An 18,603-nucleotide genomic window follows, 5' to 3' on the forward strand; every position below is an offset into this window, starting at 1 on the left:
TAATATATGTACACATTTGTAAGTTTGAGTGTGACAACTGAATCCATTCAGTTAAATGGCTGTTTCAATACATGTCGGTTAGTCTTAGGACAAGCGTTTGATTTGCAGGAGTTATTGTTGGTGGGAGATACAAAGCATTTTATTGAATCTGTGTATCAATGCTCTATATTGTTCTTCGAACAGGAATTTCGTAGCTCTACGACCGCCCTTTTCCTTCTGACAGTTTACACTCAATTGTACTCAAATACAAAACCAGGATAGCGCCATCTTCAGCTCAGGACAGGGAAGTAGAGGTCGCAAAGTTAGTAGATGCTCATACATTAAAATCTAAAATCAGTCAAGTTCTGAAATCCTACCACTACTACATGTCCACAGCCACTACTAACACGACGAAAACCACGACCATCACCTCCATCACCACCAATATCGTCACCGTCGTCACCACCACCACCACCACCACCACACCGACAACAATCACCACCACACCGACAACAGTCACCACCATTACTAGTACTATTTGTGTTTTAGACACCCTGTACAAAGATGAGTGAAATAGTTATTTCAAGAAAAATAATTGACAGGATTAATGTTCTATAACGAACACCTGGCCCATGTATTGAAATGAATAGTACTAGTAATAGTATAAAGATATCGACTACTACGAGAGGACTGGCTGTTTTTATACGCTCAGGGGAAATTTACCTCCCCTGCTATCACTCCGAGGCGCGCCACCCACCCAGGTGCGCCTTGGGGTGATAGCAGCGGAGGCAAATTTCCCGAGAGCCAGTATAGAAACAGCCAGTCCTCGAGTATTAAAGCAGTCGATATCTCTTTTATATGCCGAATTCAAACAAAAATCTACCAATAATTCTAACCTTATCCTTTATGGACCAAAAATAGGAAGGAGGAGGCCGTTTTTTTTTTCTTTCAAAATGGCTGCTCAAAATGGCCGCTCGGTACATTTCCCCTGACAGTCGGGCTATTTTTCAAATTGGCCGCAGACATTTTTTTTTTTTTTTTTAAAATAAGAAATAAATCCATTTTAACAGTGTTTTTCATGTTTTATTTCTTGTAATTAAAAAAAAAATTAAAAATTAAAAAAAAAAAAAATTGCTAAAAAAATAATAATAACAAAATAGGAGGCGGCCCCCGAAAAGGAAGCGGGCGGGGACGCTAAACATGTATATTTTTGTAATGGCCTTATCGAGTAAAGATTGGTTAAAACATCACGGAATTTTGCCGGGATTTTACTCTTGGACTATTAAATGGTTTTGGCATTTTTCGTTTCTTTACGGGAATGGCTAAAATCAAGACTGCAATTTCGACCAATCAGATGGCTGGATTTCTTAAGTGAGGTATATAATGAACTATACTCACACCTCGTCTTCTCTATTATACCAAACATTATTACCCGTATCAGACATCTGAGCTGGTCATTTACAAAACCGTATTGCCCTAGTTTTCACTAGCAGTGGGAACGGAGGGGTATATTCTTTGTATTTTCCTTGGTCTCCCTGCGCGTATTGACTTTGCGTGTAGAGACGAGTGAAAATATACCTTGGTATTTTCCACGGTCTCGCATTTTCATTGCGCATCTATTAATATTATGCGTACGAGAACCTGCACACTTTGCGCGCACTCTATTGTGACGTAATAATCACACCAAATACACACTGTTTGTAGTGTATCGAAAATTTTGTCAAGCACTGGATGCACAGTGTTGGTTTGACAAAGTTTGTTCAGTTCTTGAGATTGTCATGGTGGATGTCTGTATTTGCTCTAGATGTCTGATTTGGATAACAATAAAAATATTGACTGGCTTTACTTTCGGGGGATATCAGAAATATTGACCGCGCTAAGACCATATTGCCCTCGTCTTTCGACTCGGGGCAATATGATCTGAGCTTGGTCAATATTTCTGATATACCCCTCAAGGCCAGTCAATATTATATAAATATCTTGTTCATCAAACTGGTTCCATTTTACTGATGATATCACATCCAAAGAAAGGTACATGTATTCCCGCCTTTAAATATAATCACTGCTATCAATATTATGTCGTCATTCAAAATACATTGCTTAACATTACTCCTCGAATATATGAGCATAATTATTGGTATGTACGACGCTAAAAGAAGATTCAACATTTAAACAAATGTATTTCCTTCTCATTTTATTAATTCCTTTAAACAAAAAGAAAACAGATGTGAAAAGTATTCATGAGATAAAGAAAAGAATTGCAACGGCAAGGATATATTTAATAAGATGAAAGCAAGAGTAAAACCATCACTCATCAACACAATAAGAAAGATGCAAATGTAATTTGTGACATAATTATACAGATAGGATTATCTAGAAGAAAAAATATTAAGAAGCCTTAACCCTTAAATGGGCAACCAAAAATGTAATTAGCAATACCAGCTCTTTAAGAATACTCGAAACATAGGCAGAAATGGAGGGCCATGACGGCCGATGTTTGTAACACACCCGGCACTTGATGATGATAATGAGGGGGGAGGGGGGGGGGGGAGGTTAAAGTTTTATCATTTTTTTTCTAGCTTGCAAGGGATATTGAGTTCATAATTCATAAGTTCAAAATATAATATTGAATCGATGTGATGGAGGGATGGAGGCAATAATGGTTCTATATAAATGCATGATACAATATTCCTTCTTCGTATGGACAATGATTTACATATGAATTTCTAAATAACAGATTATAAATAAGTATTGTAAATATTACATTGTCTATGAAAGTTTGGTGTAAGTTCAGTATAGCTCAGACCCTGTATCACGTGATGTGGTTGACAAGGTGGGGCGTCGGCAAACTAACAGATATTACGTTCAAATTATCTCATCTAAAAATGAATATCTCACCAATCACCAAAATTCATGTCCATAATTACAGTAGTATACGTACGGGGGAGCTGCAGTATAGGCCTAATAATTATATCAACATCAACATATCTAAATATGAATTGATATAAGGCTAGCTTTGAGCACTTTTAATCATCATGATCTGTCATTAATTTATTGCAGGAATCTCGCCGGATAACCTTTCTTTCTTTTTCAGCCATTATCGATCCACTGTAGGATGAAGGCCTCAGCATGCTGTCTCCAAAGAACTTATATATAACCCATCGTGCCACAAGTACATCTTGAACGACGATCAACCTTGAACAAAGCTCCATTGTCATTCACACTTCTTATCCCCGGGGGGATCACAGGTACTCGATTCCGAAAAACAACACATGTCCCGCATCGGACTCTCCTGTGGGACACACGTTCCTCCTCGTGATGTACAGGACTGTGAATACAAAATAGTGAAACATTGATATAACAATCAATGAGCAACAATTAAATTTGTTTGTAAGCAAGATATTAGACTTCATGCGTAATCAAGGAATATAAAAAGTGAGATTATTGCAGAAAGTTAGGAACAACACCGACACGAATTGATAATATTTCAAAATTGCATTCTTGCCCTATTTAGTGATGTTGATCTCGTCTTATTTTCTACTGTATAAGCAGTCATAATGAGAATAACAATTTCTTTCATAGACAACAGGTACAGAACAGATAAAGGAAGATTATGTCATTAAAAAAAATCCTGGATACAAAATAAAAACATGAGAATGTAACAGTTCTACTTGTTAAATATGATTCACTTTCAAAAGTACGCATTTCCATTTATTTGACATATACATGTATGTAAGGAGGAGGCGATGATCTTATCACGACACATTTGACGAAACTTAGACTGTAACGATACAAGGGCTATTTAATGAATGAATGAAGAAATAAATGAAGGAATTAATGGATGAGTGAGGGGTGAATGGACTTAAACAAAAAGGTTAGTTGCAATAATAATATAACGCGGGTATATAAATTAATTATCACCTTTCATTCCCATATGTTCTTATCTTTATTAGAAGGCTTATATTACACTTATTTTAAAACAAAACTATTATATTAATGGAGAGGAGTGGAAATCCATTTTCAAAGGTGTCATTTTAGGGATCACTTTTTTTGGAGCTGAATCAACTCTAAAGAAGTGATCGAATAACTCTTTTGAATCACAATTTTTCGCGTGGATTTCCATTTCAAACGATTCCAGTACATGTATACAATGCGTATAAAAAAAAGTCCACACTTTGAAAATATGCTCTAAAATGATACTTTCACTATATCTGCATGATTTCTATTACACGATTGCGAGTAAATAAGCGAATGCTCACTCAAGCGTAACACATTGTCAATACTTTTAGTGCCATCCTATTGAATCGACCGTCATCCATTATTTTGTAATTAAAAATCATGCAGATATCGTTCAATGATCATTTTGGAGGATATTTTCAAAGTTTGAACCTTTTTCGTTACGTACTGTAGAGCACTATAATCTTATGGCGTATTTTACCTCGTCATCGTTGGCACCTCCTGATGCACCCTGGTATGTAGCTAGTACACACAGCATTGCCAGCATCAAGTATGTAGCATACACTCTCCGTGTGATTGGCGCCATCTTATACGTCACGTGACCTATCCACCATATGAAGCAAAGCAGAACAGTAGAACTTGCATTGTTTCCCTTTTTTTCAAAATCAAGTCCTGAGTAATATTCAATAATGTTTCAAAATATCTTTATTTCGTACTGTGTCACCACTCACAAGTAAAATGTGTGCATGTACAATGCATAGTTTCATTCTCACAGCAAAGAAGCAGGAGATTGTAATGTTTTTAAATTGCTATCATGGCAAGGACAATATTAAGAAATTGAATTGAATGAATCACCTTACAGGTGTAAGTCAGTGTGAGTAAAGGCCCTATCTCACTGAGCGACGAATGCTTGCGAACGTAGCGAATTTGGGGTTTCGCCAGGGTTCTTAGAAGGTTGCAAAGGTTTGTAAAAGGTTGCAAGAAAGTTCGCAAACAGTTTTTCTTATCGGAAAGAAATTTTGGACATTCAAAGAGGTGAACCCTGATTTTCGCCAACATTTGTCAGAAAAGTTGGCGAATCCAAATTCGCAACGTTCGCAAGCATACGCCGCTCAGTGAGGAGACTAGCGCTCTTTAGTGATACGAACTCGGGACCTCCCGATTACGAGATCACTGGGCCCATGGGTGTCGATCCGGGAGGGGGGGGGGGGGGGGTTTGGGGGATATATCCCCCCAATATTTCAGGTGGGAGGGTGGCCTGTATAATCATCCCCCCCCCCCCCCCAAAAAAAAAAAAAAAAAAAAAAAAAAAATAATAATAATAAAATAAAAAATAAAATAAAATAAAAATAAATAAATAAATAAAAACAAATAATAATAATTCACCATCAAAAAAAAAAAAAAAAATGAATGATGAGAGCCAATATGGACATTGTGACGAATTCGTGATGAGATTGGAGACAAGGAGAAAGATTTTCGGACATTAGTATGACTTATAAGAAAGTTCACTAGTTGTTATGTTGTTTTCTTTCACCCTTTTAAAAATTCACGTTATTGTATCTTTATTTGTTTGTTTTTTCACTCATTTTATTTCCTGATATTTCCTAAAACATTTTTCAAAACGCGCTAAAAGTTACAGTCGTGTATATGTTTAACTCTTTAAATTTGGGAATTATTGCCAAGAAAAAAAAATATCAACCAATTCCTCAATATAAAGAACTCTTAAAGGTAAAGGAAAGCATCTGAGCAAGAATATCACATGACTTTTGGCCAGTTCAATCTGAAGTGATTTTTAAAGCTATGTGGGGTTGATGATGCGCTTTTTACTAAGCAAGTAAAGTAATAAAATATTGTATCATTGATGAGAAAGACGGTTTTGTCCGTATGGCAGCATGTAGAAGACGAAACTTTCAGTTTGTTCCCTAATTCATATTCAGTATCTATTTCGTTTTATTGATTTCATCCATTTTTTTGTATTTATATCTCTGCATGTAAAACATTTAAAGAGCTATTTTTCGAAAGGAGAAAATCTTTTGATAGCAAATGGAGATAATGATATACAATTTCCTCTATTTACCTTGAACAAAATTATTAACCTAAATTACGAGAGAAAATATGAACACATGCACCTTTTAATAACAATTTTCCATAGACACCTGAACAAAATCAGGTAAACAAAGAGTTCTTTCTTACGTTGCACCAGAGGTGGCCCTCCCGGGGGGCAAGGGGGCATTGTTTTTAAAGCACCTGAAAGTGCCCCGTTTTACATAGGAAAAGTGCCCCTTTAACTTTTTAAGAAGTGCCCCTTTTACTTTGACAAGTGCCCCTATTAATTTGTAAAAGTGCCCCTTCCCCCTTTCAACTCTGATAAGCGCCCCTTTTATTTGGACACGTGCCCCTTTTCCTTCGACAAGTTCCCATTTTCATTTGCAACAAGTGTCCATTTTCCATTCTCATAAGTGCCCTTTTTAATCTCTAGTAAGTGCCCCTAGTTAGGTACAAGAAGTGCCTCTTTTCACTTTTGATAAGTGCCCCCTTCACCTCTGATAATTGTCCCTTTTCCTAATGATAAGCTCCCTATTAAAAAAGAGCCCCTTCCCCTTATCATAAGTGCCCCGTCTTTGGTAATTGACCCTTTTCAGGTACGATAAGAGCAATTTCCCCTAAAGTTCGCTCGCTACGCTCGCACGCATCTAAAGATGATTTACTTACGTTACTTATCAAAGGTCTTGTCAGTCTTCCGTTATGCCAATGTGCTTGTAACCCCATTAGAATTGGGTTTTTCTCTTTAAAAGATGTAATTTTTCGCACTGCGACCTCACACATCTTAAATTTTTTCCTCGCTCGCTTCGCTCGCTCGTTCGCAAACAATGTTGTCAACAATCAAACCCAACTGCAAAGCATGATGCTTAAGCAATATCTTCTATAATGTATAAAGTGAAACAAATATTGAAATCATCCCTGATCGTTGTAGTCACAATGTATATACAAATATCTAAAAAATTGTACTTTTCGCTTTGATATTTTCCTTTGTAGGTGCCCTTTTCCCCCAGAAAGTGCCATTTTTTTCTTGGTGCCCCCCCCCCCCACGTTGAAAGTCGCTCGGCCTATCCTGAGTTACACACATGGATTTAATGCCTCTCGAAATTAAGCTCTTTGTATGTACATAAACAAGCAATACAACAGAATACTCCAGTTCGATATTTTGGAGAAAGATTATTATGTCACAACTTATTTTTGTTTTATTGAAAAAAGCTCATGTAAGCCTATTTATTGTAGTCAAACGTGAAGGGATAAAACAGTTAAGGTGTTTTTGAAGGTTAGAATGTTATTAAGTTTGAAGTTTTGTTTATAACACCCTTCCAATAATAATGCAGCTTAAGACTGGTTATAGTTTTTGAAGAAAAAATAGTGTTCTGGTCAGGGCCTTAGCGGAATATTATGCTTATATTTTAGAGCGAATCTGTTATGATAAGTGTGTCTGGGTGAAGAAGGAGATAATGGAAGTTTGTTGTTTGGTTGTTGGAACGTAAGTTTTATATTATGTTTTTAAGAAACAGACAGATTGTATGAGATCTAAAGAGGAAAATTTCTGTCATTTTGAGAACCAAATTTTGCATCAGTGATATTCTATTTTATTGAATTGAGTTTCCCGCAGAGAGGATTCAGTTGGTTTAATTAAAGAAGGAAGAGAGTCAAATGAAGAACCAAAAGCAATATGTTTTTCATTTACTAATGAGAACTATGTTTTTTTGAGATCTCCTTACACAGAATATTGGAATGGGTTTTTCACGATTAATGTTGTTTGGAGACATCAATATTCATAAAATGTATGTTTCTATCACCAGGAAATAAACAATTTTCTGTCTACATAAACCTTTCCTGGTTGCTTATTAATGCATTTGCCCACTGGTATCATAATACTTTCACATGTTGATATCCCTAACCATTGGATTTCTGTTTTGGTATTGTCTAAATTTCGTATAAAAATAGATGATACCAGTTTGGTAGGCCTACACTGCAGGCAAGAGTCAGGACTAACATTTAGCATGTTTTTAATATTATTTCCACTCTTACTATATTCTCTGAAATGTTATATTTATTGAGGGTGACTTCAAAAAGTTAATAACCTGGAAGGGAGGGGGTGCAACCTGCCACACGCTTCTACCTCTTGGTTGCTTTGATCCATTGCCGAAAATATTTTGGCACCTATCATCCCCCCAACCACGGATACAAATCGACACCCTTGACTGGGCCATATCTTTGCGTATTTGGCTTGCGTGTTGCTGCGTATTTATGGCAAGCCGTTTTAACAGTTATTCCTTTTTCTTGATATCAAGAAATCAAATTCTTGATCGATTTCTTTATATCAAGAAAAAGGAATAAATGTTAAAACGGCTTGCCATAAATACGCAGCAATACGCAAGCCAAATACGCAAAGGTATGACTGAGGCATCATCTGAGCGGTGAATGCTTGCCACGAATGTAGCGAATTTGGGATTTCGCCATGGTTCGTAAAAGGTCCAAAACATTCACAAATAGTGGCAAAGTATAATATTACATCAGTCTATGGAGACTCAACTAATTACACGTTATGAAACGATGGATTGTTTAACTGTGTACTTGCCAAATAGTTGCTAAACTTCGCTAATACTATTGCTTATATTTTCTTATAGTCGCTAATACTAGTCGCCAACTGCCAAAATTCGCAACGTTTGTAAGCATTCGCCGCTCAGTGAGATACCCCCTAAAATTAAAGGACAGTAGCGCTCTTTAGTGATACGAACTCGGGACCTCCCGATTACGAGATCACTGGGTCATCGCACCCTCAGAGTTGCCATACGTTTTATGCTGCGCAAAGATTCAATCAGTTTAATTTTGGCCATCACAAGAAGTGGGTTATTGATGGAGACAAAACGCTCATGTACCCTTTACAGCTCATTGTATGTATGTTATTATATTACCAAAGAAGAAGAAAGCCAGTCAGTCTAAGTGTCTGACAGTGAAGTCTAGCAAGTAAATAGGTTTTCTTGCATAATTTGAATATTAGAACACAGCTAACGTTCAACTTTCACAGATAGGACATACATGACATATTCATAATTCCTGCAAAGTTCTACAGAATTTGAGGTTGGCTGCCAAAGGGACATAATACCTTTAAAATGTACTTCTTCCCTTAATAATAAAGTATAATTTACCTATTTAAGAGTGTTATGTTTTTTCTCTTCTCATTCTGTTACTTTGTATAAAGTAGGCTTACGGTTGCACCATGTGAGAAGGGGAGGACTGGGGAGTTCTGAAAAAGACTGTCGGTAATCTTTCTTTCTTGATTGTTTAAGCCTGCTGTATATCTACATCACCATGCAAGCCGATACTTATAAGCAGCATCTATTTGTTTTAGCGCTACAAAATAATCGATATTATTATCAATACAATTACAAACTGACGCAGTCAGAAAGACGTCTCATGTGCATCAGGAATAACGTAAGGGCATTTGGGCCTACCTGATTTCGATGCGGTGTTTGAGTAGAATTCGGTGAGATGATGATATACTCTCTCGTAGCTTGATGTGACGAAGTGTCTCTATCCACCTTTCTGTTGAAGTACTGTCTAGATAGCTTCTAGTATTATAGAAAATCGAAGCCTGCAATGACCTTCTGCTCGTAACCGACAAGTCAACGTATTCAAATTAAATTGCGAATAGTGCTCAACCAGTATGTTCTATCATTTGTTAACCTTGTGATGTTTTGTATGTTATCATCTTGCCTGGAAATGAAATAAATAAATAAATAAATAAACATGCTGGTGGATAAAACTTTCTAAAATGTTATTAAATATGACCTCGGAACGCAGTTTGATTATTTTTTATTCAAAATTTTAATCATCGTCAATGTCATCATTCTGGCATCTCTCTTTTTAAAAACATTCTTGTCTGTGTATGTACTACAGCTAGATTTCTTATTTGTTGATGGATTGAGTAGATGTCAAATCCTGCCGTTAGTAACCGACAAGTCACCATGTTCATGTATCTTAAATGTTCGTTTTGATTCATTTCCTTCCCATTTCTTTCTCTCTGTTTAATACTGATAAAATGTTCAATTTGTCCTTAATAATCAAAGCCGAATATTATATTCATATTTTCTATATGCACGAGAGCGAGAGAGAGAGAGAGAGAGAGAGAGGGGGAGAGAGAGAGAGGAAGAGAGGAGGAGAGAGAGAGAGAGAGAGATGGAGAAATAAAGAATATAATAACTGACAATTATTGTGTAAAACTATGAATTGCATCCTTTTCAATATGATATAATTCGCTGCCAATACTCAGAATCTAAATATAATAAATCCACTTAATACACCAACGCTGTTAACCGCATCCATCAATCCAACGATAGCTCAAATGCCAAAAACACCATGATGATCAAATACGGAGAAGGAAAAATTGAAATTTGAACAAAAATTAATGCACTATGCACTGAGAGGCTTCAGTTGAAATCGAAAATTCTCTGTGACGAGCTTAATACTAGTTTCTGAGGGACCTATCACTGAAGATCCATAATTTTACAGGTGCCTCGGAAACTACGATTGCATGGTACATTTGATTTATATCCTTCATCAAGAAATGAAAAACTAAGAATGTAAACTATAACGAAATAAATCGGAAACCAATAATCAATTCACACTTTTGTCCAAAATACACACAATTCCCCTCCCACCCACCCCCCCCCTCCACATACACACACGCTGTGCCTGCATAGAGAGTTATCCATTCCACAGTGGTTGTGTGTTTTTTTTATGGGGGGATGGTATTTTTTTTATGTTATGATTGATTTGAAATGTGATTTTTTTAAATATTTTTTCCCTCAACAAACAAAATCGAAAACATTAATTGCATAATTAAGATACAACTTACAAGATAGTCCAACATTATATTATATGAAACTTAATACAATTAGCCTTTACTTCTAACCTCGTCAATACAATATATGAAAGTAATAGCTTATAACAACTGTATATTTGATACATGTGTAACAGGTCAAAATTGTATTGTTTTATACTAAAATTTCAGGTACGTAACTGGGATTTGGCTAGAATTACTGTTGGACTTAGCCGGGATAGAATATTTAATGTTTATTCCGAAACCTCAACATGAGACCGGAATCATGCATGGAAGAAATACTGGAGCGACTTCTAGGAACTGTTGGGTTTATCTCTCTACCTTTTTTTCTGTTAACCTCACGGAGAGGCCGAGGAGGGCACATTGGTAGTGAAAAGGGATTAGCCAAAACCAAAGGTTATAAGATTTCTTTGTATTTTGCTATGTCAAATTCTTGTATCTTAGGAGGTTCCTAAGATGTGAAAAGATTTTTTCGGTGGGGTGGTCGTTATGAAAAATAACTTGTAGTTTTAATTGCTGCTGCATTTGCAAGAGTGTGTAAAGGTTCTACAAGGACGAAACCTGCCATGACCATATGCTCATAACCGACTGAAATTGAAAATAGTGTTCAACAACATGCTAGTGGATAAACCTTTCTAAAATTGTAATACATATGACCTCCGAACACAGTTTGATTATTTTTTAATCAAAATTTGAATCCTCGTCAATGTCATCATTCTGGCATCTATCTTCTTTTTTTTTTAACTTTCTTGTCTGTGCATTTATTACAGCTACATTTCTTATTTTTTGATGGATTGAGTAGATGTCGAAGCCTGCCGTTCGTAACCGACACGTCACCATTATAAGTGTAATATTCAACGAATCAATCAACGTCAAATAATTGATTCATCATCCCTCTATTAATAATTATTTTACATTTTAACATACCTGCGTTCGTTTCCATCACGAATGAACATTTAGTAGGTATCATAGATGTTCGTTTTGATTATTTTCGTACCCATTTCTTTCCCCTGTTCAATACTGATAAAATGTTCAAGTTGTCTTAATCAAAGCCCTATATTATATTCATATTTTCTTTATGCCCGAGAGAGAGAGAGAAAGAGGTGAAAAAAAAGAGAATATAATAACAGACAATTATTGTGTACAAGTATGAATTGCATTCTTTTCAATATGATATAATTCGCTGCTAATACTCAGAATCTAAATATGATAAATCCACATAATACACCAACGCTGTTAACCGCATCCATCAATCCAACGATAGCTCAAGTGCCAAAAACACCATGATGATCAAATATGGAGAGGGAAAAAATGAAATTTGAACAAAAATTAATGCACTATGCCGTGAGAGGCTTTAGTTGAAATCATAAATTCTCTGTGACGAGCTTAGCAAAGGTTTCTGATGGACCTATCACTGAAGATCCATAATTTTACAGGTGCCTCGAACACTATGATTGCATGGTACATTTGATTTATATCCTTCATCAAGAAATGAAAAACTAAGAATGTAAACTATAACGAAATAAATCAGAAACCAATTATCAATTCACACCTTTGTCCAAAATACACACAATTCCCCTCCCACCCACCCCCTCCCCCCCTCTCCACATACACACACGCTGTGCCTGCAAAGAGAGTTATCCATTCCACAGTGGCTGTGTGTTTTTTTTTATTGGGGGGGGGGGTTATTTTGTTGATGTTATGATTGATTTGAAATGTTTTTTTTTTTTAATACTTTTCCCTCAACAAACAAAATCGAAAACATTAATTGCATAATTAAGATACAACTTACAAGATAGTGCAACATTATATTACATGAAACTTAATACAATTAGCCTTAACTTCTAACCTCGTCAATACAATATATGAAAGTAATAGCTTATAACAACTGTATATTTGATACATGTGTAACAGGTCAAAATTGTATTGTTTTATACTGAAATTTCAGGTACGTAACTGGGATTTGGCTAGAATTACTAATGGACTTAGCCGGGATAGAATATTTAATATTTATTCCGAAACCTCAACATGAGACCGGAATCATGCATGGAAGAAATACTGGAGCGACTTCTAGGAACTGTTGGGTTTATCTCTCTACCTTTTTTTTTCTGTTAACCTCACGGAGAGGCCGAGGAGGGCACATTGGTAGCGAAAAGGGATTAGCCAAAAGCAAAGGTTATAAGATTTCTTTGTATTTTGCTATGTCAAATTCTTGTATCTTAGGAGGTTCCTAAGATGTGAAAAGATTTTTTCGGTGGGGTGGTCGTTATGAAATATAGCTTGTAGTTTTAATTGCTGCTGCATTTGCAAGCGTGTGTAAAGGTTCTACAAGGACGAAACCTGCCATGACCATATGCTCATAACCGACTGAAATTGAAAATAGTGTTCAACAACATGCTAGTGGATAAACCTTTCTAAAATTGTAATACATATGACCTCCGAACACAGTTTGATTATTTTTTAATCAAAATTTGAATCCTCGTCAATGTCATCATTCTAGCATCTATCTTCTTCTTTTTTTAACTTTCTTGTCTGTGCATTTATTACAGCTAGATTTCTTATTTTTTGATGGATTGAGTAGATGTCGAAGCCTGCCGTTCGTAACCGACACGTCACCATTATAAGTGTAATATTCAACGAATCAATCAACGTCAAATAATTGATTCATCATCCCTCTATAAATAATTATTTCACATTTTAACATACCTTCGTTCGTTTCCATCACGAATGAACATTTAGTAGGTATCATAGATGTTCGTTTTGATTATTTTCGTACCCATTTCTTTCCCCTGTTCAATACTGATAAAACGTTCAAGTTGTCTTAATCAAAGCCCTATATTATATTCATATTTTCTTTATGCCCGAGAGGGAGAGAGAAAGAGGTGGAAAAAAGAGAATATAATAACAGACAATTATTGTGTACAACTATGAATTGCATTCTTTTCAATATGATATAATTCGCTGCCAATACTCAGAATCTAAATATGATAAATCCACATAATACACCAACGCTGTTAACCGCATCCATCAATCCAACGATAGCTCAAGTGCCAAAAACACCATGATGATCAAATATGGAGAGGGAAAAAATGAAATTTGAACAAAAATTAATGCACTATGCCGTGATAGCCTTTAGTTGAAATCATAAATTCTCTGTGACGAGCTTAGCAAAGGTTTATGATGGACCTATCACTGAAGATCCATAATTGTACAGGTGCCTCGAACACTATGATTGCATGGTACATTTGATTTATATCCTTCATCAAGAAATGAAAAACTAAGAATGTAAACTATAACGAAATAAATCAGAAACCAATTATCAATTCACACCTTTGTCCAAAATACACACAATTCCCCTCCCACCCACCCCTCCCCCCTCTCCACATACACACACGCTGTGCCTGCAAAGAGAGTTATCCATTCCACAGTGGCTGTGTGTTTTTTTTTATTGGGGGGTGGGTTATTTTGTTGATGTTATGATTGATTTGAAATGTGTTTTTTTTTTAATACTTTTCCCTCAACAAACAAAATCGAAAACATTAATTGCATAATTAAGATACAACTTACAAGATAGTGCAACATTATATTACATGAAACTTAATACAATTAGCCTTTACTTCTAACCTCGTCAATACAATATATGAAAGTAATAGCTTATAACAACTGTATATTTGATACATGTGTAACAGGTCAAAATTGTATTGTTTTATACTGAAATTTCAGGTACGTAACTGGGATTTGGCTAGAATTACTAATGGACTTAGCCGGGATAGAATATTTAATATTTATTCCGAAACCTCAACATGAGACCGGAATCATGCATGGAAGAAATACTGGAGCGACTTCTAGGAACTGTTGGGTTTATCTCTCTACCTTTTTTTTTCTGTTAACCTCACGGAGAGGCCGAGGAGGGCACATTGGTAGCGAAAAGGGATTAGCCAAAAGCAAAGGTTATAAGATTTCTTTGTATTTTGCTATGTCAAATTCTTGTATCTTAGGAGATTCCTAAGATGTGAAAAGATTTTTTCGGTGGGGTGGTCGTTATGAAATATAGCTTGTAGTTTTAATTGCTGCTGCATTTGCAAGCGTGTGTAAAGGTTCTACAAGGACGAAACCTGCCATGACCATATGCTCATAACCGACTGAAATTGAAAATAGTGTTCAACAACATGCTAGTGGATAAACCTTTCTAAAATTGTAATACATATGACCTCCGAACACAGTTTGATTATTTTTTAATCAAAATTTGAATCCTCGTCAATGTCATCATTCTAGCATCTATCTTCTTCTTTTTTTAACTTTCTTGTCTGTGCATTTATTACAGCTAGATTTCTTATTTTTTGATGGATTGAGTAGATGTCGAAGCCTGCCGTTCGTAACCGACACGTCACCATTATAAGTGTAATATTCAACGAATCAATCAACGTCAAATAATTGATTCATCATCCCTCTATAAATAATTATTTCACATTTTAACATACCTTCGTTCGTTTCCATCACGAATGAACATTTAGTAGGTATCATAGATGTTCGTTTTGATTATTTTCGTACCCATTTCTTTCCCCTGTTCAATACTGATAAAACGTTCAAGTTGTCTTAATCAAAGCCCTATATTATATTCATATTTTCTTTATGCCCGAGAGGGAGAGAGAAAGAGGTGGAAAAAAGAGAATATAATAACAGACAATTATTGTGTACAACTATGAATTGCATTCTTTTCAATATGATATAAATCGCTGCCAATACTCAGAATCTAAATATGATAAATCCACATAATACACCAACGCTGTTAACCGCATCGATCAATCCAACGATAGCTCAAGTGCCAAAAACACCATGATGATCAAATATGGAGAGGGAAAAAATGAAATTTGAACAAAAATTAATGCACTATGCCGTGATAGCCTTTAGTTGAAATCATAATTTCTCTGTGACGAGCTTAGCAAAGGTTTCTGATGGACCTATAACTGAAGATCAATAATTTTACAGGTGCCTCGAACACTATGATTGCATGGTACATTTGATTTATATCCTTCATCAAGAAATGAAAAACTAAGAATGTAAACTATAACGAAATAAATCGGAAACCAATTATCAATTCACACCTTTGTCCAAAATACACACAATTCCCCTCCCACCCACCCCCTCCCCCCTCTCCACATACACACACGCTGTGCCTGCAAGGAGAGTTATCCGTTCCACAGTGGCTGTGTGTGTTTTTTTTATTGGGGGGGGGGGGGGTTATTTTGTTGATGTTTTGATTGATTTGAAATGTTTTTTTTTTTAATACTTTTCCCTCAACAAACAAAATCGAAAACATTAATTGCATAATTAAGATACAACTTACAAGATAGTGCAACATTATATTACATGAAACTTAATACAATTAGCCTTTACTTCTAACCTCGTCAATACAATATATGAAAGTAATAGCTTATAACAACTGTATATTTGATACATGTGTAACAGGGCAAAATTGTATTGGTTTATATTGAAATTTCAGGTACGTAACTGGGATTTGGCTGGAATTACTGTTGAACTTAGCCGGGATAGAGTATTTAATATTTATTCTGAAACCTCAACATGAGACCGGAATCATGCATGGAAGAAATACTGGGGCGACTTCTAGGAACAGTAGTGTTTATCTCTCTCTACCTTTTTTTTTCTGTTAACCTCACGGAGAGGCCGAGGAGGGCACATTGGTAGCGAAAAAGGATTAGCCAAAAGCAAAGGTTATAAGATTTCTTTGTATTTTGCTATGTCGAATTCTTGTATCTTAGGAGGTTCCTAAGATGTGAAAGGATTTTTCAGTGGGGTGGTCGTTATGAAATATAGTTTGTAGTTTTACTGCTGCTGCATTTGCAAGAGTGTGTAAAGGTTCTACAAGGACGAAACCTGCCATGACCATATACTCATAACCGACTGAAATTGAAAATAGTGTTCAACAACATTCTGGTGGATAAACCTTTCTAAAATTGTAATACATATGACCTCCGAACACAGTTTGATTATTTTTTAATCAAAATTTGAATCCTCGTCAATGTCATCATTCTGGCATCTGTCTTCTTTTTTTTTAATTTTCTTGTCTGTGCATTTATTACAGCTAGATTTCTTATTTTTTGATGGATAGAGTAGATGTCGAAGCCTGCCGTTCGTAACCGACACGTCACCATTATAAGTGTAATATTCAACGAATCAATCAACGTCAAATAATTGATTCATCATCCCTCTATAAATAATTATTTCACATTTTAACATACCTGCGTTCGTTTCCATCACGAATGAACATTTAGTAGGTATCTTAGATGTTCGTTTTGATTATTTTCGTACCCATTTCATTCCCCCTGTTCAATACTGATAAATTGTTCAAGTTGTCTTAATCAAAGCCCGTTATTATATTCATATTTTCTTCATGCCCGAGAGAGAGAGAGAGAGGTGGAGAAATAGAGAATATAATAACTGACAATTATTGTGTACAACTATGAATTGCATTCTTTCCAATATGATATCATTCGCTGCCAATACTCAGAATCTAAATATGATAAATCCACTTAATACACCAACGCTGTTAACCGCATCCATCAATCCAACGATAGCTCAAGTGCCAAAAACACCATGATGATCAAATATGGAGAGGGAAAAAATGAAATTTGAACAAAAATTAATGCACTATGCACTGAGAGGCTTCAGTTGAAATCATAATTTCTCTGTGACGAGCTTAGCACTAGTTTCTGATGGACCTATCACTGAAGATCCATAATTTTACAGGTGCCTCGAACACTATGATTGCATGGTACATTTAATTTATATCCTTCATCAAGAAATGAAAAACTAAGAATGTAAACTATAAAAAAATAAATCGGAAACCAATTATCAATTCACACCTTTGTCCAAAATACACACAATTCCCCTCCGACCCACCCCCCCCCTCCACATACACACACGCTGTGCCTGCAAAGAGAGTTATCCATTCCACAGTGGCTGTGTGTTTTTTTATTGGGGGGGGGGGGTGATTTTGTTGATGTTATGATTGATTTGAAATGTGTTTTTTCAAATACTTTTTCCCTCAACAAACAAAATCGAAAACATTAATTGCATAATTAAGATACAACTTACAAGATAGTGCAAAATTATATTACATGAAACTTAATACAATTAGCCTTTACTTCTAACCTCGTCAATACAATATATGAAAGTAATAGCTTATAACAACTGTATATTTGATACATGTGTTACAGGTCAAAATTGTATTGTTTTATACTGAAATTTCATGTACGTAACTGGGATTTGGCTGGAATTACTGTTGAACTTAGCCGGGATAGAGTATTTAATATATATTCTGAAACCTCAACATGAGACCGGAATCATGCATGGAAGAAATACTGGGGCGACTTCTAGGAACAGTAGTGTTTATCTCTCTCTACCTTTTTTTTTTCTGTTAACCTTACGGAGAGGCCGGGGAGGGCACATTGGTAGCGAAAAAGGATTAGCCAAAAGCAAAGGTTATAAGATTTCTTTGTATTTTGCTATGTCGAATTCTTGTATCTTAGGAGGTTCCTAAGATGTGAAAGGATTTTTCAGTGGGGTGGTCGTTATGAAATATAGTTTGTAGTTTTACTGCTGCTGCATTTGCAAGAGTGTGTAAAGGTTCTTCAAGGACGAAACCTGCCATGACCATATACTCATAACCGACTGAAATTGAAAATAGTGTTCAACAACATTCTGGTGGATAAACCTTTCTAAAATTGTAATACATATGACCTCCGAACACAGTT

At 35.7% G+C, this 18,603-nt stretch overlaps 1 protein-coding gene across 1 annotated transcript in view; it reads right to left on the minus strand.

Annotated features, from left to right (window-relative positions):
- Window positions 1-361: 361 nt before the first annotated feature.
- Window positions 362-18,603, minus strand: part of LOC115927694 — a 65,226-nt gene continuing 46,984 nt past the window's right edge. Inside the window, exon 4 of the mRNA XM_030993866.1 lies at window positions 362-513. Within this exon, the coding sequence (XP_030849726.1) occupies window positions 362-513 (152 nt within the window). The remainder of the gene's footprint in view (window positions 514-18,603) is intronic.

The sequence above is a fragment of the Strongylocentrotus purpuratus genome, unplaced genomic scaffold, assembly GCF_000002235.5.
Source record: "Strongylocentrotus purpuratus isolate Spur 01 unplaced genomic scaffold, Spur_5.0 spur5_scaffold_20, whole genome shotgun sequence".
Lineage (NCBI taxonomy): Eukaryota > Metazoa > Echinodermata > Echinoidea > Camarodonta > Strongylocentrotidae > Strongylocentrotus > Strongylocentrotus purpuratus.